Raw genomic sequence first — 21,929 nt, 5'->3', positions numbered from 1 at the left:
CTTATAACAATGAGATAAAGACGCATGAAACTCGGTAGAATGGCGGGTCAAGACCCATCTATCCATGTTAAACCCTGTATGGCAAGTAATAGAGATGAAGATACATCGATCCAACTGATAGATGAATCATGAATGACTGGTGGGCACTCCGAAGTACGAAGATCAGACGAATCCCACAGAAGGCAACCCTAATTGCGGGTGACTCCGCACGAGTCCGATAACGCTAGACCGAATCTGGGAAGTCGAGGAGATGCACATCTGCCGAGCTACCGATGGAATATCTCAGATATTCACGAGGCAAAAGGCTAGTAATCTGTGTCTAGCCTGCTTTGGTAGGCTACGGCGATATCTCTGGGAAACTAGGTGCATCTCTTGTACCCCTCTATCTTAGATCGTTTCTCCAAATTTCTACGATCCTGCAGTATCGTCAATAACTCATTACGCGGGGTACGTGGGGAATTGGCTGCGGGCTTCGTTTTCTACTTCGAAAATGAATACTCCAGTTAAACGTTCATATCATGGATGTGCTCGGTGTAAGCGTCGCCGTCAAAAATGCGATGAGCAAAAGCCGAGCTGCGGGCGTTGTTACAATGCCAATGAAACATGCGAATATAAGATTACATTAAAATGGAATGGCCGGGTTCCAAGAAAGGCAAAGCCATCTTGCCAAGAAGAAAGAGGCATTTGTGTATTGGGATTGCAGAACAGCAATGGCACTAATACATCTTCTGAGAACTCGAATTGTATGCCTTGGAAGTGTTTCGCTCTCAATCTGCCTACTTCCATACCACCATTCAACTTAGAGCGACCCACACCAACATTGAACGCGACAAGTAGACTTCTTCTTCATCATTTCATCACCGAGACTTCGAAGATATCAAGTTCTGCCTATATCCGAGACCAAATATGCCAAACTATTCTACCAATGACTCACCAATCCGACTCGCTACTCTACGCTACAATGGCATTTGCAGCGCTGCATCGCTATACTTTATTGAACGAGCTTCCGGCTCAGTTTATGCCTGAAGACCTTGTCGCGAACTTGGTTGCTCTCAGTATGCGCTGTCTGCGTCGTGATCTTGAAACGCCTGGATATCCTGTTCAACCTCTTCTTCATACCATCCGAACTCTATGCCACTGCGAAATCTTCTCTGGTCGTGCAAACTCTTCTTGGAGAGTCCATGTGAATGGAGCCGGAGCAATGTTTGCTGAAATTGCCTCACGGAGACATCTCGATGAATCGGAGTATAGTTTCTGGCTCTGGTCTCGCTGGTTCTGGTCTATACAGGCCTTGTCGGCTACCACAGACGCTGGAAAGCTGTCGGGGTTAGCATCTTCAGAATCTTTCATGGGGGATGGAGACCAGAGGTACTTCTTCGACACTTATACTGGGTACTCCTCGGACCTCAATATCGTCCTCATGGAAATCGGTCTCTTAATGCATAGAGATGATGTTGAGACACGATCTCAAGAACGCCTCGATATTGCCGAAGAAAAAGCACAATGTCTCGAGATATCGATCAAACACATGATTCATCGTGATACAGAATTCGGGCTTGTGCTTCCTGGCCACATCTTGCTGGACCCCGACATGACTCTCCAATTTCAAGCTAGTAACAAGGCATATCAATACTCCAGTCTCATACACCTTTATAGAAGAGTCCGAGGTCTTCCATCAAATAGTCCGGAAGTTCAGGGCTGTGTGAGAGCAATTTTGGATGCTGTATCTGCGATCACCCCTGTCACGACTCTTTCACCTTGGATCCTTCTAACCACACCTATTTTCACTGCAGGGTAAGTACCCCTCCAATGATAAATTCGAGGCACTCAAGATGATTCTAACCGAGATAACCTCTTCTAGCTGCGAGGCAATTGGCCAGGATAGGAAAATTGTAAAAGAGCTTCTACAAGAGCTGTATTTTACCCTTCATATTCGAAACATCATCAGGGCACTGGAAATTCTTGAAAGAAGGTGGGATGATTCTGATAACTTCGTCTATTTACCTGGAAATACGACGAATGGTTTTATGAATACCCCAGATAGTCCAGACTGGCTAGACTTTATACCATACTGAAATGCACATGAAACAAACCTCAAACTCCCAAAATGCCAGCCGAGATTACGAACGGTATTATCATTAAATTTCGATATTGCCCCTTTTCTTTGCTATCTCATTGCCAAGCTGGAGGCCCGGCTTGGCATCGGGATAGCTTTGCCGTAGCTTTATCACGATAATCATGATGCAATGCAATTCCTAAAGTCAACCCAAAAACATTCTCAGATAATTTGGGAGCTCTTTATTCAAATTCCTACTGCACTATAATAGCACTATGTTTTGCCTTCAAGCATCAACACCAACATATCGGTTTAGTGGACCTGAGCAATGCAAGTCAGTCCTTAACCAATGTTTGGGCATCCAGTCCAGGCTAGTGAACGACTATGTCATTTTTCTGGATGTAGACGGTGGCTCCTTCTATGAGGATTTCCTGAGCTGCGAAGAAAATAACATTCTGAAATTATGGAAAGAATACGATCAATACCATTCAGTCATTCTTTTCAGGATGGAATCCCGCATCCACGCCGCAGCTTCGATGGCACTACACTCCTTTATTGATATATGGGCTCTTAATATGAGCAGTATTCTTATTCCTACATCTACTGCCATTGTTAGAACTGCGACACGGGCTAAAAGACCGGACTGCGCGTGGCAGCCGGCAGATCTGCCAAAGGGTAGGAACGGTACATGGCCATCCATAGTGGTGGAGGTCTGTTGGACAGAAACTCGAAACAAGTTGCAAAAGTAAGCCTTTCTTTTCGGGGTAGTAGCAGATTGAGCTTAAGCTGAAACGCTTAGTGATATGCTTTTCTGGCTGCACGAATCCAAAGGGGACGTCAAAGTCGCTATCAGCCTCACTATAGATTCAGACTCGCTGATCATCATCGAGAGATGGGCGTTGAGAAGACAGGGCAAAGAGCGAATTCCTACTCCGCATTCCATTGCGCGAATGGAAATTTGTCCAAGGCCAGAGCATCCACCCAGAATTATTGGATGTATCAAGATCCCTTTCAGAGATGTTTTCCTTCGAGATAAACGCGAAGGGGAGAAACTACTCGTGTTCGAAGGAAAAGGACTTGAGGCCATGGCAAATCGCATCTGGGCTGCGAAAAAGCTCTCCGAGAACACGAGCTGATGAATGGTGATTGGCAATTAATTGAGTTTCTGATCATAATCTTCCCTGTGTGGCATGGTCAGTCAGATTGGAATGATTGATGTATTATTAGTGTATTTCTGACGATCCTTACTACCCTTGCTATCCTTACTATTAGCATGTAGTCACTGTAGGCAATTCGGCCGTCTAGGAAGGTGGTGTAGAATTGCTTCATTTCCTTGAATTTGGACTTCGCAGGGCGACATGAGCCAGTGTTGAAGGACTTTGTACCTTCGAGAATGGTGCATCAAAATCGGGGAGTTGTATGATGGATTGATGATATGTGTCTGTGAGAGTAGAGACCCATGAGGCTCTGAAGATACCATTGATGGCTAGTAAGTATGTGACATCGGTGAATGACTGGGCTTTAAATGCTTTTAAACAGGTTGCTTCGTGAGAATGAATTTGACATAGCGGGGATATATCGATTCCTAAGCCAACGCGTTGATCATTACTACATTAGTGAATGTTCATTCGGGCTCAGACTTGAAGTTTTGCAATCGCAATCTATAGATTCGATCTACATATTTTTGCTTGTCGGTGGGCTTTGGTAAATGCGAGCCTCGTGCTTGTTGATCTTATTGCAAATGAGAGTCTTGTGTCTCTCGATCCACGGAAATGTGCACATAAAAGTTTACAAACATAAACTCGTCTATGCGTAATTCGGTGCATATTCTTCTGAGGTGATCGTTTCAAGGTGTGTCCCGACACAGTCGGGTATGCACATTAGTAACTATTCCAAATCAGTTTTGTATGCAGGAGAAAGGGTCAAGTAAATACTAGGTCACGCAGCCAGAAACCCATATATGACCTATTTATTTTTTGTTTTTCTTTCATCACCATTAGCACATTTAGATCACTTTTATCAAATGGATACAAACCATTTACGAAAAAGTAAACACTGCAAGATTATTATACTTCGCGAACACGTGACCAAATAATATTTGCGGGATGGCCGCTTCTCAACGCGCGGAAAGCGGACTCTCCGTCCACTGAGAAAGTTCCCAATATACATTAACGCGTGAACAAAATGGTCTTTTACGTTCGGTACCTGAAGCCTCCCACCTGGGAGAAAAAGAAGAAAGGCAAAGGCTTCCAATACTTCATTTATGCCCTGATCACAATCACCAATGATTTGGGCAACGAGTTTCTCGCAGAGGATGCAACACTATGCCATTCATGGGTGAAGCATCCAGAACTTCAAATGAAGGCCCAGCAATTAGACGAATGGAAAGCCGGTTCTCGTCAATTGCCCATTTTTCTCGGTCCATTCACAGCCAATATGGTCGGCACTGGCGAAGCCTGTATCAAGGTCCAAGTTTTGGATATTAGGGAAGACCGACTCAAGGTCGATAAGGCTCCGATGGTGGTTGCTGCATTCAGTGCACCATTTGATAAGGATAATGGGGCGCCGAAACTCGTCGAGCGGCAATTTTATGTTGGCGATGAACCAAATACTCGGTTCAAGATTTGGGAAGAAACAGGGAACAGCATTGCGCGACATCTCTGGTAAGTTTACTTGTTGATTTGGACCGGGGGTCTGATATATACTACTTTGGTATTATGCTCTATCTTTGCCATGTTTAGATGGTAATTATCAAATAGGGATGCGGCACTGGCCTCCATCATGTTCCTCAATGATGTGGCCAAAGGTGCTGACGTTGGCATGCCTGCTCTCAATCAACTTCTGACCACCCCCCGCAGCTCACCTCTCAAGGTTGTCGAGCTGGGATCTGGGTGTGGAATGGTGGGTATTGGCCTGACTACAATGATTGAGAATTGCGAAGTTCTCTTGACCGATATGCTTGAAGCAGAGGAGATTATTCTACGCAACATAGCACAATCCAATCCCAAGACCAACTCAGTTGCCAAATTCCAGACCCTCGACTGGAACGAACCGGCCGTAGAACTGTGTGACAAACCCGTTGACCTGATCCTGGTATCTGACTGCACTTATAACTCGGATAGCCAGCCAGCCCTTGTTTCCTGTATGGAGCGATTGGTTCGGGGTTCCCCGGACGCGTTGATTCTAGTGGCGCTCAAGCGTCGACACGACAGCGAGGCCGTCTTTTTCGAGCTGATGCAGAAGGCCGAGTTCGATTCCCAGCAGGCCAAGGTGAAATTGCCTTCTCACAATGACGAAACGGATGAGATCGAAATGTACTGTTATCGGAAACGAGCTGATTAGTGTGAATTGAACGAATATGATGGTAATTTATGGCTGAGCAATGGGCCATTCAGGCAAGAAAGGAAAGAAGGGAACTGTCGTGTGTGTCAAGTTGGTCCGTGCTGACAGAAAGAATCCACCATGCGTCATCGCGGGGGGGGCTTTTTTTTTTTTGCTTGTGCGGATCCTGCAGGCACAAAACCACTTTTTCTCGCCTTTGATGCCGTTTTTGGCTGCACTGCTCAATTGCGGGTTTTTTCGTGAACAAACTTTGAATGAAACAAGAAAATTTCAGTACGATACCAATATCAAGAATTTGACACTTTGATCCTTTGACACGGTGGGGACTTCATGCGCCACCGACACCTGCGAGACCACCAAAAGAGCACACATATATATGTACATACAATTTATTCCTCTAACTTGGCCACACCGCATATTTCGAGGCAATCAACCCTGCAGAATCATATGTACATAAGTATTATCTATTATTATCTACCTGTAGAGACTCGATATGATTCATCTACGTACAATTGCCGCATACTGTGCATTGCATATTGCATTCGGAACTCCCAAGTCTATGTACTCCAGGCTGCAGGGGGGCAGATACCACCAAGATATTGAATAGTCACCATAAATACTGTAAACGCCTAGACTCGAGAAATCGCGCATATTCGCTGTGTACTTTGGCAACCTGGACGGGATGTACATTTTGGTATTAGTTATTTACAGTAGTTAGTTGTTACTAGTTCATACTTGCTCTGTGTAACTAGTAACCTATGTAACTACATGCTGTACTTCTACCCTAAACTGCTTACTTCCAAGGTTTTGCTCACCGCCCGACAGTCTCGCCCGCCTGGATTTTCTCCAAGTGAACCTCTCCTTCTCCTCTCTTCTTTCTTTCCCCCCTCACCATCCTCCATTGGGTTTTTTCTCCCCAGGTGAGTTATTTCTGTTTTACCTTGCTAGCTCAACTCGTGGTCTCATCCTTGTTGTGTGCGACCGTGCGTGGTTTTTTTTTCTACCCAATCGCGTTGTGCCCTAAAACTAAGCCCTGCCCCCCCTCTAAATTTAAAACTCTGAGCCCAATTCTTCCTCCTCTCATCCGTCCATTTTTTTCTCTCATATAGGATCTTTCTCCTATCTTGACCACTTTGCTAACTGTGCACTCGGTGACGGTTAGATCTCTCAATCTTTTTCCAAAAAAAAATTGGACTCTGCCTTTGGTTTTTTCCCCAAAGGCACCGTCATCACGGCTCCCGTAGCCTCACTTTTGCTCCTCAGCCAAATTGTCTCCACTCGACGTCTCCGCGACACTCTTAACAACATTCCACCTCCTGCTTGCCTTTCCTGAGTTCTCGTCCGGTGCGCCTTTTTTCGCCCCATTGACGCCCTCTCAGGTTATTCCCTCAGTTTCAGAGCTGCCGCATAGGACTTCTCTGAAGGTTCTTCCTCTTAAGGAGGAAGGGTCTAGGAGGCTTGGTCCAGTCAACTACGGTTGTGACACTTTTCGTCCTCCCTAAAACACGCAGTTGCGTCACTCGTTGACCCAACCAAATCAATCTTTATTTTACCAACTTTTTTTTTCATATTATCACCGTGCTGAGTCGCAGCTGTACGGTGATGGCACCAACTGCGTGTGTTTCCCCTGCTGAAGTATGCACTATCAAAAACGACATTAGTCGTGATCACTCCGCCGTGCTCAATCATGGCGGGGACGATCTGTTGCAATCTCGGTTGACTGCCAAGGACCTTGTCCTGCAAATTCTGAAGAAGCGCGCGGCTGAGGTGGATGTGGACAACTGCAGCCCCGGAGAGGAGGATGCATTCTATGTGGCCGATATGGGGGAGGTCTACCGCCAGCACATGCGCTGGAAGATGAACCTGGGCCGTGTCAAGCCTTTTTACGGTAGGTCACCTCTCAGCTACCCCATAAGTCCATGCATCTGCGATTGCCGGAACGAAGTTTACTAACTGATGTCTTCAGCTGTCAAGTGTAACCCGGACCCGGAGGTTCTTCGCCTCATGGCACAGCTGGGCAACGGATTCGACTGCGCCTCCAAGTCGGAGATTGATCTCGCTCTCCAGACAGGCATCGACCCCAGCCGCATCATCTATGCCCAACCCTGCAAGACCAAATCTTACCTGCGCTACGCCAAGGAAGTTGGCGTCAAGCAGATGACTTTTGACAATGCCGACGAGCTTTACAAGATCAAAGCTACTTTCCCCGAGGCCGAGCTCTACCTCCGTATTCTGACGGATGACTCGACCAGCCTGTGTCGCCTGAGCATGAAGTTCGGTGCATCCATGGATGTCGCTCAGCAGCTGCTCGAACTGGCCCACCAACTTGAGCTGAAGGTTGTTGGCGTGAGCTTCCACGTGGGATCTGGAGCTGAGGATCCCAGTGCTTTCCTCAAGGCTGTCGAAGATGCACGCCTGGTATTTGACCAAGCCTCCGCGATCGGCCATGAAATGCACACTCTGGATGTCGGCGGTGGCTTCAGCGGTGATACTTTCGAGAAATTCTCGGGTATCCTGAGTGATGCCTTGGAGACCTACTTCCCGCCCAACATTCGCATCATCGCGGAGCCCGGTCGCTACTACGTCGCGAACGCCTTCACTTTGGCAGCGAATGTCATTGCCCGTCGGGATGTTCCTGACCCTGCGGATCCTTCACGAGACGCATACATGCTTTACCTTAACGACGGTGTATACGGCAATTTCTCGAACATCATCTTCGACCACCAGCATCCAGTCGCTCAGGTTCTGCTGTCTGCTGACAACGCCTCTCCGAGTTCTGCGACTTCGGAGACAATCGGCTATTCCATCTGGGGCCCTACTTGCGACGGCATCGATGTGATTACCGAGCGTATCGAACTTCCCGGTCTGCTGAATACAGGCGATTGGCTATACTTCGAGGAAATGGGCGCCTACACTAAGTGCAGTGCCACTCGCTTCAATGGATTCTCCGACAACCACGAGGTGATCTACATCTCGAGCGAGCCTGGTGCCTCGGCGCTTCTCGACTATTAGTCAAGCTTACAAAAAATTTCCGTTATATGTATCTTTTCGCATTTATTGCGGTCGTCATTCATTGTGCATGTTTTGTGTAACTTGCTTTCAATCTTGTGGTATAGATACGTCTACTACCACCGTTCATTGGTCTGTCGACTATCCTAATAGTTATCTGGCCTCAGCGTTATCAATGGCTCTCCTTAATAGACGCCTCTGGAGATGTCATAGAATAGATTCTATGCTGTCCTAATTTACTTTTCAGCGCTGCCCATCTCAGTCATCCAAGTAGATCACTATGTAAACTTTTACTTCCTTCGCAGTATGCACACACTCATCTTAAGTCGTTGAAAAATTTTATCAGAAATTTCATGAGCCTGCTCTCCCAACCTTTCAATGTCCATGTCCAGTTTGTTTTGACTCTACCATCTTTCACAAGGAGATTAATCGAACTATCCAGTTCAACAGTCATGAAGTTCTAGCGTTTCTAGTGGTATCATTCATTCATACCTGAAGTCTTATACACATATCTATCATCTATCAGACCAAAAAAATCTATGTCCCCGCCTCCGTCATGAAAATGCACATGAGAGCTAGCCTTGCTCTCCAGCTCAAACCAGTCGTTCCACGGCGATGCTAGCCTCTGCATTATCAGCAGCTTTGACCAACCCTCCAGCCTCAAGCTTCTTCTTCCACTTCGTCGACTCATAGCGAGCCAAAATGAAAGTCAACCGAGCGATAATAGTCCCATCGGCGGATTCCGCCACAATAGTTGACGGTGTTGCGGTCCATCTTCCAAAGGCCCAGTTCAGAATGTAATACCGACAAGCATCATCTCCAACCTTTCTATCCTGTAGATCATCCGAGGTCTCAGCTGGAGGTGTTTTTCCCGAAGATCGAACGATGCCCTTGATACGATAAACCTCTTCCCTCGGCGCAGCAGCAAGTAAATTCTCCAACGCCTCAACATCAACCACCTGTTCAGTCGAACCCTTCAACACAACCGATAAAACCTCAACCTCAGACTGATGATCATGTTTATGTTCATGTTCATGTCCATCTTTATGGCCATTTTGAACAGATTCCTCCGCCCCCTGTTTAGCAAATAGCGCCCCATCAATACCAAGCAAAACATCCTTATCAACAACACCCTTCACAGATTTCACCCAAGGAGTCTCAATCTCCAAATCACCCACCCGATCCAAACAAACATCAAATCTCTCCTCCGGCACTCCCTCCCATTTATTAAAAACAATTAAATCCGTATACTTCGCCTGGATCTTCGCCGTATAAGAGGTATCCTCATATCCCTCCCAATTCTCAACATCAATAACACTAATCACCCCATCAAGAATAAATTCCCCTCCTTCCTCCCTCGAAAGCCGATTCACCTCCATAGCCAATGTAGCAGGAAACGCACTCCCGCTCGTCTCGATAACGATTCGATCGGGGTTTTGCTCGGTTCGAAGTTGATTTAGCGCATCGCTGAGTTGTCCGACGAGATTGCAGCAAATACAACCATTTAAAAGTTCACGGACGCCGGAAATGGATTTTGTGGAGGCGAGTTGCGAGTCGACGGCGACGTCGCCGAATTCGTTTTTGAGGAGGGCTAGGCGGTAGGTTTTTGGGAGTTGCGGGATGAGGTTTAATAGGAGGGTTGTTTTGCCGGAGCCTAGGAAGCCGGTTACTATTGTCACTGGGATTGGTGACATTGTGAGGGTTTCAGGTGGAAGGGGTTGTTGGTGTTGAAGTTTGGCGGGGAAGTTTCAAGTTGGATGGGAAAGATTCAAGTCTGCGCGGGGCGGTGGGGCTGATTGTATAAAGTGCAGGGGAAATATTTTCAGAATCTACATGCAGTACTATCATTACTTCAATATGAAAGAAATGATTCAATTAGATTCATTCAGTCTCAAAATTCGATAAACAATAAGGTCCATAATGATATATGTGAATATGGTCTACCAAATTCCAAGATCAGGCCATTTTCTGTACTCTGCATCACATCATCTATACCGAAAATTGGAATGATCGAGTCCATAGGGATTATCAATATAGATAATGGTCCCTAGTCACTGGTTTAACTTTCTGAAGTGCTATCAGTATAGTATATAAATCCTCCCATTAGGTATTTCGACTGGAAGAACAGAATGAAAGTCATGGGTTCTATAGTTATTCTAGCCAGCAGATCTGATCTCTAGGAATCTCAACTTTGAATCTATCAACCACTTCAACAGGGATTCCACTAAGCCGAACCGCCTATCTATCTCAAAAATAAGTCTGTTTCTTCTTTCTTGCATTGTTCTCACAATACATACATTTGTTGCACAATAGCAGATCTTTTTGACTATCAAATTTGCCCGATGGGTCCAACGACGTCATCGCCAGGGACATTGGCCTTGCAATTTGGTCTTCTCCACGTCTTTCCTGGCCCAACACGCGCCATGATCTCACTAGAGATGGCTGTATCCTTTCTGCCTTATCCATGAATTTCTGATTGGATCAGCAATCATACTCGACACGCAACTTGATCCACCTTCTGGGCCGATGTCATCCCCCAACCCTGCGTATCGTATCGCTTCCCCGGTACTAAACTTCTCTCAGCCCTACCTCTCAGCCCTACGTACATTCTTCCCCTGGGCTGGTTTTCGTTCTTTAATAGCGTTTCCAATCAGCTTTCTTTGTATAAGTGCGACAACCATCGCTGCAACATGAGCTCTTCGAACGACTCAGTATCAACAAAGTCTCCCTCCGAACAAAGAAACCATGACGCCATATCATCCGGAAACAATCCGTCTGAGGGCGTTCTCGCAACAGTTAAAGAACAAATCCAGTTCGCAACTGGAGGCCGCTCCATATCGGAATTCGGCAGTGAAGTCTCGTCCGTAGTTGGTGAAACGGTACAAGACACGAAGGAGACAGTTGCTCCTCTCGCGGAGAATGCAATTCACACTGTCCAAACACGAGTGCGATCATTGACTGGGAATGCAAATTCTGAAGATAATAGTGATTCAAAACAAGGTACGATAGTAATTTCTTGATCTTCTTGGTATCTTCCTGTCGCTAAATGCTGCCCTCTAGCCACCGACCCGGCCGTGGATGAAACCGAGCATAAGAAAATCGATCAATTGGACAACGAACACATCTGTGACTTCTTGCGAGAGAAGCATATGAGCACCAAACTACCTCCTTCTGTGAGAGAATAAAATCACCAGGAAGGTGGGTAAATTATGATCTCACTATTTCTTGATGATACATGATGTCACGCGAGACATCTTGACTTCTTATAGATCCCTCCAGGACTGGTTCCTGTATGATAATTCTACTTCTGGAGATTTTTATAAATTGGATATTCGGCACTTCGCATATAGATTACCAGGCACCTATGACAGATATGAATGAAATTGACCAAAAAATTACAATACATCCTGAAACCGGCAGCTTAAAGAAGAGCTCTGAATCCCGAATCGCGGCTCCGATCCAATCCCAAAAAGTCAGCAACAACACCGAGATGATCAATACCCCAGAATCCCTCCGTCTTGCCCTCGGAATTGGTACACTGGAACCACGGAAGACCAAACGCGCCCTCCTTGAAAGACTTATCCGTATTGGAAGTTAAGAGAGCTTTCACCTCTGACTGAGACATCTAGAACCAGAAAAGAGAAAATGAGTCACCACATAATAGAAAAACCAGAGGCGAGAAGATCAACTTACCGCAGACAGAGTTTCCTGCACTGCTTGCTTGCCCAGAACAGACTCAAGTACAGGAGCAAATCCCTCAACATCTCCGATGCGGGTATTCTCATCAACCCAAAAGGAACGATAGAGTGCTTCAATAGCGGCTGGGAGTTTGGCAGGATATTTTTGCGAAATAGCACATAATGCCCGCTGAATGGAAAGTGTTTTGGGCGGGAATCCTTCAGGGAATCTCTCGGTCATGGGGACTGAGAAGTACTTTGCCCATCGCATTCGCTCAAGACCCATCCATTTATCCTTGTCTGGAAGTCATTAGTACTATGTCGATTTTCGTACTATAAGTAGTAACTATGACCATTCGGAGAAAGGGGGTAAATAGAGACTACTGTATGAGCCGCTCGACATGACATACTCTTGATATTTATCGGAGGAGTATTATTACAAGCATGCATTAATCCACCCAGGAAAATCGGTACGTATTTCACCTCGCATTTTGCAAATGTGGGTGAATTCTACTGGGGTATTCTCGTTAGAACGCCATACTTGAAGACAGTGTAGCTGGAAAGGGATAGTAGGGATCACTTACTTTTAACACGTGGAATGCAATATATGCGAAAGGACTCACGATGTCGACATACAGGGTAACTTGGGGAACTGCCATAGTTGATTGCGCCAGAGAAGGAATATAATTCGCAATCCTAGCTTCTCCGAGATTGGATTGTGCAAAGAGCTTGAAGCTTGTCGATTTGATGCGGGGATTGAAGATTACTCAGCATTTTATCAAGTGAAGCCGAGGTTCATCGGAGGAACAACCAACTTGATTTAATTGAGTGAGTGGAAGCTTCAAGTGTTGTCGGATATTCAAGTTATTCTGTCACAAGAAATTAGATGGAAAGGGAGTTGGTAGGAGCAGAATGTGGACTACGGAACAAATAGATAGTTTATTTAGGCTGTTCAAGATCTACGACTGCACTAATTATGATATTTTACGCTTGGCATCACCGAACTTATGTCAAAGGGACTAGCTTTCGTTTTTAATAGCTTGAGCCAAAACTAAATAAAATCATATTGAGCTTATTCGGTTTAATTGTCCTCTGCATTGCGTTTCGCATTAATGCATTTTTGGCTGCAACATTCGTTACCTGCCTCGCAGGATTTACCAACTGTATCCACGCTATTCATTAGTCAAACTATTCCCCGATGTGCTCGAAAAAAAAAAGGCTGATTCCACGACTATACATACCAGCTAGACATGAGTCCATTGAATTATGAAGGTTAGATTTGGTCCTCCTGAGATTTATGGATGCGGCATTTGCGAGGAGCACAAGGGCACTGATGAAAACTAGGGCAAAAACCTTCATGTTGAGACAAGGCAAAAAGGACTAAAAGCCTCAAACTTGAATAAGATAGTTTTAGACGATGTCTGCCATAGTATTAATTAAATTGGCGTACCGTTTCTGTGAAATATGGTTCTTTGTTATTTGTGGATGCCACGATCTACATTCTCTCCCTGTGATGATAGCATTCTTCCAGAAGTGAGACAGAGGTCAACGATATCCATGAAATTATCAAATGAAAACTATCATGATATAATTATTGTCGCGGATGATTTTTGAGAGAGGTAATAGGCTAGTCATTGCATGACAGATTCTGAGGTTGACTATGCCCGGGCGATAGATCGATCTACGGGCACGGCCAGCTAGTTAAAAGAATTTCTGTACTACCTGAAATCCTTTAAGCGAACTAGGAAAAAAGATATAATTCTTGGACGCTTTCTTCGAAGGACCAGCAATTATACTAGTGTAGCACGATTCAACTTGACACTTGTAGCACACAGTATTAACTAACCCGTCATTATAGCATACTAGTAGATAGGCACCATACAGAAGTACCTCCAAGTAACAATATCTATGTTTTTCCTATGGATATTGTCGGCTTTCTTCGAGTATTGTAGGGCTACCAGCACTGTCATCGTATGATACTTGTAGTATTATGATTGCTACTATTATTATTCCTATTCTTCAAGTACGAAACAAGATAATTGAACGAAGGTTTCAAATTCTATTCACTACATTTCGCAATTCGCTATGCTATTCTTATAATCAAAAGTATTCACTTATTTACCAAAGACCTTGAATCGGCCCTCAATAGGAGCGAACTGCTTTTTCGCCTGGCTCAGAAGTAGGAGTACCGAAAACAAGCTGGGCATCCAACTTCCATGAAGCAGGAAGACCCCAAGTCTTAGCAATCTCCTCGTCAATCAGAGGACTGTAATGCTGAAGATTGGCTCCAAAGCCCTCAGACTCCAGTGCGAGCCAGACTATAATTCAGAAGAAACTGGTTAATTAAGGAACTTGAAAAGTTAATGTTCATAAATGAAAAGCTGTTGCTGCTTACCGAAGTACTGGGACATCGCATTGGATTCAAGCGCGAAAGGGTCAAACTTGTCGGCATAGATAGCGAACTTCTCCTTGATAGGAGCCAGAGACTCGTAGTCAACAAAGAAGAGGACCTGCCTTGAGTCAGTGATCCGAATAACCCGCTTTTCTTTCCAAAGTATGATCTTACAGTTCCATAAGCTGCACGGAATGACTCTAGCTTAGGCTTGGTGGAGGTTTCAAATGACTCCTTTGGGACATGGCCAGCAGCGACCAGGCCTTCGATAGCCTTGATAGCAATATCCCACACCTTCTGATGCTCTTCCTTCAACAGCAGAACGACTCGGGAAGTCTGGGTGTTGAAAGAGCTGGGGACATGAAGAACGGAGTCCTGTACAATACGCTCGATGGCGTCGTCGGAGATAGGACTTTCGCCCTTGAGACCATAGTAAGTACGGCGGTTCTTAACCAACTCCAGAAGCGTGGAGGTAGCAGCGTTCTTGAATTCGACAGCAGTGGAGCCCATTGTGAGAGTGTTGTAAGAAACGAAGATCTTGTAATTTCAAGGTCAATGGCAAAAAAAATTAATACAAAGACCCCTTGGCGACAATGCAATGATTTATATTAAATTTCAAAGTGTCTTTCTAAAGCCTTCTTCCATTCTAATTTGCATACGATTTATGCGGTGACAATGGGATACTCTCCACAATGAAACACCAATGATAGCTGCGGTGCCTTCGCAATAGTCCCCGCTTGATTTAAATTCAACGACGGTTATCCAATAACATCCGAGCATCCATAACGGATTTTCGGTAATTATAAGAGCCGACAGTTTGTAAGCGGTAATTCATTAGCACGTTTTTTCCCTGAGAGATTATGAATCACTAAAGAATGGCTCTTGTAAGCCTGACCAAGCGAATTGTGCCTCCGATGCATAATTAGAAACGAACGCGGAATTAATTGCTCACTGGATATATGGCAGACATCTTAATTAATTTTTTCTTTGTTCCATCGCATATGGCATACTTTTGTCAACACGGTGTACTTCAAGTTGGGAATTATGGGGATTTTGCTTGGGAGCTAAAAAATTTTGCAGTGGGAGAACTACATTCTTCTGCGATCCCACAATTCGCATGGCCTTTAACTAAAGAAATGGATGTTCTTCGTCTCTTGCTTCAAATTCGAATCAGCTAGACATGGTCAGGTCAAGGTATCGACTTTCGCTTTATTTGCTCTATTTCAATGATATTCCATCATCTATAGCCCCTGCGACATCATCTTCACGTTTACGGGTGAAATTTCAAACTTCATCTATGCCTAGTTCAGATCACAGCTTCGAGTATCTTATTCAAGGCAGCGAAATATTTCCATCTTTTTGCCAGGCTGCTTACAGAGCTGCCTCTTAAGATTTGGCGTCTATGTCTACCATGCTGCGGGTGGGAGGCTGATCGCCCGGCCCCCCCTAATCAGTACAACAGTTCGATGAAGGACACTCAAACGCCTGCAACTGGACAAGAGAAAACATATAAACCTCCTCATCTTGGAGTTGTGATACAATAGTATACCTCGACAGAACTTTTCCGTAGTTGATAATATTTCAGCTACCCGAATGCACATTATATTACAATTTGAAATACATGACCCAATCCACCGAAAAAAGAACACTGGTATCAGACTCCATCCCAACTGCGCCTGTCAAAAACATGAAGAAAAATCAAAAGCCAAAAGTTTTCACCTGCAATACTTCCCCTTACAATGGAGAAGTCTGTAAAGTATTGAAAACACCATTGAACCAAGCATCGAAATCAATTTCTTGATTCCACGCCATCGCCATTTCATCCGCATCAAAGCCCGCAGACCCCGACCCTTCAGGCGTACTTCCGAGTAACTTCGTGATAGACATATCATCAGCATCAGCATGGGGATTCAATTTGCTCAGAGTTGCAAAATTAGCCAAAATTCGATTAAAATCAATCGGCATCCCCGGTACGGGTTCTAAAGAACCTAGACTGGATCCTTCGGAAATAAAGATGGCGTCGACTAGAGCAACCCCCCTCTGAGCGAGAACATCGGAGTGTCTTGAGGCGAGACGATCACGCGCAGTTAGAACGGCGTCTCTATACAGCTCTTTCTTTGCATTGTCGATTTCTTCCACGATAGAATAGAATTCGAAACATAGGATGACAGCTGCTGTTATTGCAAAGGCGCTATGTGTCCAAATGGATAGATCGTCCTCTTCGACAATCGTCTCGTGTTCACGTAATATTGTCATGGCTGCGGCAACACAGGTCCGTCTTGTATGGGTGTATCTGGCATCATTGAATGAATGGAATAGAAATGGTCGATGGACCATGATAATTTTCTCGGCTGCTGTAATGGCGAGACTTCGTCGAGCGATACGCAGCCAAGGTATTTGGGCCTCTTTGGACTTATCTGATCGTAGTAAGAAGGGCGGGATATTTTGAACTATCGTTCGCATCTTTTGATCGACTTGAAGTATTCGCTCGTATTGTTCTCGAGGGGATTTTCTTTTGTTCATTGGACCAAGTCCATCGCACAAATCAGGCATTAGTGCGGCGAGGTTGACCAGAACACGGACATATGTACTGATTGTTGGGGTACTAGCAGGCATTTCAACCAGATTGTAATCATCCGCATTCAAAGGCCTATTTGTCGAGTAATGCATTGGAGAGATACTGTACGTGTCTGTGAAGGGGATGGCGAAATGATCCTGAATAATCATTTGACACCAGATTCTCCTACCGACCTCCCGCTCAATCCGTTCTTCCCATTGATCTCTATTCGGCGCTGGGATTTGCGGGTGGTCCTTGATTTTGTGAAGCCCTAGACACTCGGCGATACGTACTGCCGCATTGAATAAAGTTGCGTTGAGCTGACTCAAGCCAAGATTATGTGCAACCTCGGTTGATATCACAACAGCTTGAACAGAATAGATCGAAAGATTGTTGAGGAAATGCGAGCTGTACATAGTCTGCACCATGGCGGAGAATAGCTGCTGGGTTGTTTGCATAGCATCAAGATTCACGTCGACCTGCGATCGTAATTTATGGCTATTTTGAATCGAGTTGATCGTACAACTCAGGACTGCGAAGTAAAGAGCAATCCATAGTGGGTGATCGCATCTCCCACTTGCCCAGAAGACCTCACACTGCTGAAGAAATGTCGGACCATGGAAACAATTGTGATGCCAAGCGATATGGTAGACATGGAATTTGACGAGTTTCTGGGCGTCGGTGATCCTCGGAAAATCCACCATCGACTCCAACGCCGAACCGAAGATTTGAAAGGATGCACTGTTTGTAGACAAGGTCTCTGGGTTATCCCTAGCATACTGGCAGCCACAACGCCGATGTGGATAGCAGCCAGCTGAATTTCGACCCCAGGCGAGATGCTCAATCGCCGTGAGAAGTGGTGGGTCCGTATTATCCGACGGAGCCTCTGCAAATCGATGCCTCATTTGTTTGCCATCGGCGGATTCTAACAATTGTAAAGACGAGTCGGCTGGCGGAACTATCTCCGTAGACTCTGTCTGTCCAATTTGATTGTTTGGTAGTGCCGTATCACCAGTTTGCAGGCTCGTGATCCTGTTCCTCACTCTCAGCGTGATTTCCGGCAGTTTCTCCGTCGAGAACGAATCCAAATCACACAGGACCGTTTCCAAGAATTGAATTTCTGACGCATGTTGTACAACATCTCTTCGTAAGCGAACGGTTTCCACCGAACAATTCAGATTCAAACGTCGACATCGTGAACAAGGTATCTGTTTGTCGCACTTTCGCTTCCGCCTTGTGCACTCTGCTTATCTGTCAATTTATTGGGTCCCACTACAGTACAAAACATATGCAAATCACACAAACAGACCTTGGCACGCCAACGGCCGGCGTTGGGATAGCCTTGGGCCTGATGAAGACTCGCCTGCCCGAGGCATTTGGAGTGAAGTCGCGAAGTTGCGAGTTGATTAAGCAAGGGAGAAAGCGGAGGAGATGTGAAAACTCGCCCGCGGAACAATAGAAAGGTCCGATGACCAAGCCATTGCGCATGATTGGTTTAATTGTTTGGCTGTGTAGTGGATGCTCATTGGAGAGAGATATATTGATAGATGACTGGCCATTATTGACTATACTCTAAGTGTGTTAGGTATTTTACTTTTTGAGAAACTAGTTAAAAAGGCCATTTGTCTCCTCTAATGTACGACCGGCTGTCTCCGGGAGTAAAAACCACGTCCATAACAAACCAAAAAATGTAAGAACAGAGAAGAACCAAAATGTTCCTTCAGGCTTTAGAGAGCCCTGTAATAGCATGGATGGAACAGCCTATTAAGGTTAGTATTGGTGGTGATAATAACAAGTTCGCAACACATACCTTGGACAGCCCATAGCGATTGGCATAGTGGAAACACATCAAGAGACTCGATCCAGTCGCACGCACCTGTAATGGGAATATTTCGGCGTTCAGGAGATATTGAATTGAATTCCAGCCCATTGCCCATCCAACGCCTACAAAGTAGATGAAAACAATCGCGCCAAGGCTTGCTCGCTTCGCTGAAGGGGATTGGTCGTTATCCAAGGATGTCTCGACAGTAAGAGTAATCGCGATATATAGCATTGATATCTGTTGCACAACGATCCCCGAGATCAGAGACCGTTTACGACCGATGTGGTCAATAAGAAGCATCGCGCAAAGAAGCGAAGCCACGAGTTTAACGGCGCCAAATATTGCGGTTGTGAATAGTTTCTCCGATTGACCTGTTATTCCGAACAGGGCAAATAGCTCGGGCGCATATGCTTTAATTACAGGTTAGCACTATCAAGTCATTTGTGAGTAAATGTTGGACAGAGGGTTATATACTAGTCAAAGAATTGGCGCCGGACCACTGGCTGAGGATCTGCGCGGAGATGAGGTATAGCAATCTTTTAATGTTGGAGCGAGAAAGAAATAGAGTCTTCAAAGAATTAACCCATACTCTATACAAGGAGTTCCCTTCCTCATTGTCAAGTTGCGCCTGGATCCCATCCATTTCCGTTGATATCTCATGATGCTCGTCCGGAAGACCCCAGATCTTTGCTAAAGCCCTCCGTGCCTGATCCTGTTTCCCAACTCGACATAAATGTCGCGGGCTTTCTTCACAGAAAAAGGAAAGCAGAATCAAAAATCCGGCCATGATTATCTGCACGGACTGAGGGATAATCCATTGTCGAGAAGACCTATTCGAGATATGCAGCGCCGCCCCCCCATGCAGCAAAATACTAGTCATTGATATTCATCAGCCTCAATTTGATCAGGTCACCCGATACAAGAAGAACGTCAATCCACTTACTCCAACCATGATTCCAACATATTCGGACATCCCGAAGAAGGAAACCAACATACCTCTCGCACTACGTGGTGCAATTTCTGCAAGATACGTCGGTGCAACAACTCCAGCTTGTCCAATACCAAGCCCCATTACAAATCGACCGGCATATACCTGGCCGATACTTCCAGTAGAAGTTATGACAATAATAACACCGGTAAGCCACAGGACACAAAGTTGACGCAAGGACCAGAGCATCCCCACACGTCCGCAAAGAAGGAAGGCAATAAGTGCACCGGGAATGCTACCAATATGAACCATTGAAGTAATATTCGAAAGACGATTTGCCTGTTGGGACGCATCGAGAGAGCTTGCTTGAAGACCGAATTCATTGATGAAGGAACTTTGAGCGACGGTGGTGGAAATGACGCCCTCGTCAAGGCCTATGACTTTCTTAGCACGCGCGTTTTAGTGTAGATGCGTGTAGCAGGTACTCTACCTCTTGACACCCCTGATAATCCAAAGCAAAGAGCAGCACATGTTAGCCTGAAAGTAAAGTTTTTGAATATAGTGTGAAAGGGGGACAGTATCTTCATCGCATATGTTGACAGTGAAGGAAACAAGAAAGAGTTTTACCCGGAGAACTACGATCCATGTGTCTTCCAGAGTGTGCTATTAACTGCGACTGGAGACAGCTTTCGTAATAATCCACGCAGACTATCCATCCTCACCAATTCAGACTCGAAAGGGGGTAGACCTGTCTAATTAAGTTGGTCCTATTGGTAAAAAGAAGGGAGCATCCCCACTCAGCCCTATAGGGCTGAAATAAACAAGCATTCAGACGACCAATCCTTGTCTTTGCCTGGCTAATTAGAACGCCATAAAAATGGGGAATCGATCTCGTTGCGCCGTTCATTACTTGAAGTCATAATTGTGTTGCCTGTTCGTACGTGCCGATTCTACAGTACAAAAGGATTGGATCCACACTTCTACCGGTTTTCTTCTTCCTTAATGCGCCAGATTTATTCAAGTTCGTAGTGTTCAACAGACGCAGACACAAATGCTTTAATCTCCCAAAATTGTAGTTAATTATGTGGTTTAATGGGCATACTTATGCTGCTTTATTCCAATGGTTCTAGTGGCATACTATCCAATGTTCAGAAAGTTGCCGGCTCCTTATTGTCTGGCTTTTGCAAGACACAATGGCATTTTCAACAAGGAGATCAATATGACGAGCACGCTGTTGGAATATATGCAAGATCAGGATTGTATAAGTTTCAGAAAAAGAAAATGTGGAGATTAAAAGGCATTGAACGGCATTGTAGCTGCCCGAGTAGATGAGTACAGTTGGGCAAAGTCGCATGTCTCGTCATCCCAAGGCTACACAAGAGCAATGATCAATTCAACACACATTGTCCAGATATTTCTAGTGGATCGTTATTCGGAAAATATAAAATGAATCAGACCTCACTTTCGAATTTTCAGGTGAGCTCTGAATCAACACCTGCAGTCTCCATTGACTCATCCCATGTCGCTGGGCGGGTCACGGCCAACACACCGCCAGCCCTAAGTATCACCACACATCAGGCATGAATAATATTTGAGCAGGTCATTATCAATGGGGCTTGTTTTCTTATCTTATTCGTAGCCATCTGCCTCTCTTTCCCGCTCAAAAAATGTATCAGTGATCACTAATCGAGCTCTGTTTCCTGACACAGTGCTGCAGGGTTATCAAAATCAGAATCGCACTAATATTCATGCTGATCCCCCAGCGGAGCTCGCGAAAGTCACGAATCGATGCGCAGAGAGAATCATTGGAACAATAGTATTTGGGTTAGTAGACTGCGTTGCCCTCGATGTGATATTTGAGGGAGTAATTAAGTAAAGAGAGGTGTGCCCATGTTCGGAGTAGTAAAGGACATTTGACATCCGATGATATAATGTACACCAACTAGGGCCCAAGTGAGAAAAATGACGACACCTGTAGACTTACGCTAAATTTAGGACATCCAGATAAACTACTCGAAAGACCTCCAAAGAGTCTTTGGGCCAGCAAGTACGGACGCAGGGTCCAATCAAATGGATTGGAGCAACCTCGTCGGCACTCCCTCAATGCCTACCCCATGAAGCTTGGACACCATCTTGAAGATCACGA

The 21,929-nt window shown here is 45.2% G+C and overlaps 8 protein-coding genes across 8 annotated transcripts; 4 read left to right on the top strand and 4 right to left on the bottom strand.

The window, feature by feature from the left end:
• Nucleotides 1-925: 925 nt before the first annotated feature.
• On the top strand, nucleotides 926-1,798 carry N7469_008864 (uncharacterized protein; the record flags this gene model as incomplete). Its single annotated transcript, XM_056647782.1, has 1 exon — nucleotides 926-1,798. One exon carries the CDS (start codon nucleotides 926-928, stop codon nucleotides 1,796-1,798), a length of 873 nt encoding a protein of 290 aa, XP_056497547.1.
• A 2,442-nt stretch (nucleotides 1,799-4,240) lies between these two features.
• N7469_008863 (uncharacterized protein) lies at nucleotides 4,241-5,398 on the top strand (the record flags this gene model as incomplete). The annotated part of the gene is made up of 2 exons (XM_056647781.1): nucleotides 4,241-4,719; nucleotides 4,816-5,398. The coding sequence occupies 2 exons, from the start codon at nucleotides 4,241-4,243 to the stop codon at nucleotides 5,396-5,398; spliced, it is 1,062 nt and encodes a 353-aa protein (XP_056497546.1).
• A 1,602-nt stretch (nucleotides 5,399-7,000) lies between these two features.
• On the top strand, nucleotides 7,001-8,410 carry N7469_008862 (type III PLP-dependent enzyme; the record flags this gene model as incomplete). Its single annotated transcript, XM_056647780.1, has 2 exons — nucleotides 7,001-7,286; nucleotides 7,365-8,410. The coding sequence occupies 2 exons, from the start codon at nucleotides 7,001-7,003 to the stop codon at nucleotides 8,408-8,410; spliced, it is 1,332 nt and encodes a 443-aa protein (XP_056497545.1).
• A 590-nt stretch (nucleotides 8,411-9,000) lies between these two features.
• On the bottom strand, nucleotides 9,001-10,101 carry N7469_008861 (CobW-like GTP-binding protein; the record flags this gene model as incomplete). Its single annotated transcript, XM_056647779.1, has 1 exon — nucleotides 9,001-10,101. One exon carries the CDS (start codon nucleotides 10,099-10,101, stop codon nucleotides 9,001-9,003), a length of 1,101 nt encoding a protein of 366 aa, XP_056497544.1.
• A 996-nt stretch (nucleotides 10,102-11,097) lies between these two features.
• Nucleotides 11,098-11,592, top strand: N7469_008860 (uncharacterized protein; the record flags this gene model as incomplete). Its single annotated transcript, XM_056647778.1, has 2 exons — nucleotides 11,098-11,407; nucleotides 11,468-11,592. The coding sequence occupies 2 exons, from the start codon at nucleotides 11,098-11,100 to the stop codon at nucleotides 11,590-11,592; spliced, it is 435 nt and encodes a 144-aa protein (XP_056497543.1).
• A 236-nt stretch (nucleotides 11,593-11,828) lies between these two features.
• On the bottom strand, nucleotides 11,829-12,743 carry N7469_008859 (putative 2-hydroxychromene-2-carboxylate isomerase; the record flags this gene model as incomplete). The annotated part of the gene is made up of 4 exons (XM_056647777.1): nucleotides 11,829-12,032; nucleotides 12,101-12,384; nucleotides 12,495-12,594; nucleotides 12,669-12,743. 4 exons carry the CDS (start codon nucleotides 12,741-12,743, stop codon nucleotides 11,829-11,831), a joined length of 663 nt encoding a protein of 220 aa, XP_056497542.1.
• A 1,483-nt stretch (nucleotides 12,744-14,226) lies between these two features.
• On the bottom strand, nucleotides 14,227-14,986 carry N7469_008858 (nitroreductase family protein; the record flags this gene model as incomplete). Its single annotated transcript, XM_056647776.1, has 3 exons — nucleotides 14,227-14,402; nucleotides 14,480-14,594; nucleotides 14,651-14,986. 3 exons carry the CDS (start codon nucleotides 14,984-14,986, stop codon nucleotides 14,227-14,229), a joined length of 627 nt encoding a protein of 208 aa, XP_056497541.1.
• Nucleotides 14,987-16,210: 1,224 nt separating this feature from the next.
• Nucleotides 16,211-20,095, bottom strand: N7469_008857 (MFS transporter; the record flags this gene model as incomplete). Its single annotated transcript, XM_056647775.1, has 7 exons — nucleotides 16,211-18,153; nucleotides 18,200-18,276; nucleotides 18,343-18,598; nucleotides 18,716-18,794; nucleotides 18,844-19,265; nucleotides 19,330-19,567; nucleotides 19,799-20,095. 7 exons carry the CDS (start codon nucleotides 20,093-20,095, stop codon nucleotides 16,211-16,213), a joined length of 3,312 nt encoding a protein of 1,103 aa, XP_056497540.1.
• Between the last annotated feature and the right edge of the window lie 1,834 nt (nucleotides 20,096-21,929).

The sequence above is a fragment of the Penicillium citrinum genome, assembly GCF_028827155.1.
Source record: "Penicillium citrinum strain IBT 23319 chromosome Unknown utg000008l:1.0-2707905.0:1.0-2709502.0, whole genome shotgun sequence".
In the NCBI taxonomy this organism is placed as follows: Eukaryota; Fungi; Ascomycota; class Eurotiomycetes; order Eurotiales; family Aspergillaceae; genus Penicillium; species Penicillium citrinum.
The sequence above is the reverse complement of the archived record's forward strand: the minus strand, read 5'-3'. Positions and strand labels throughout refer to the sequence as shown.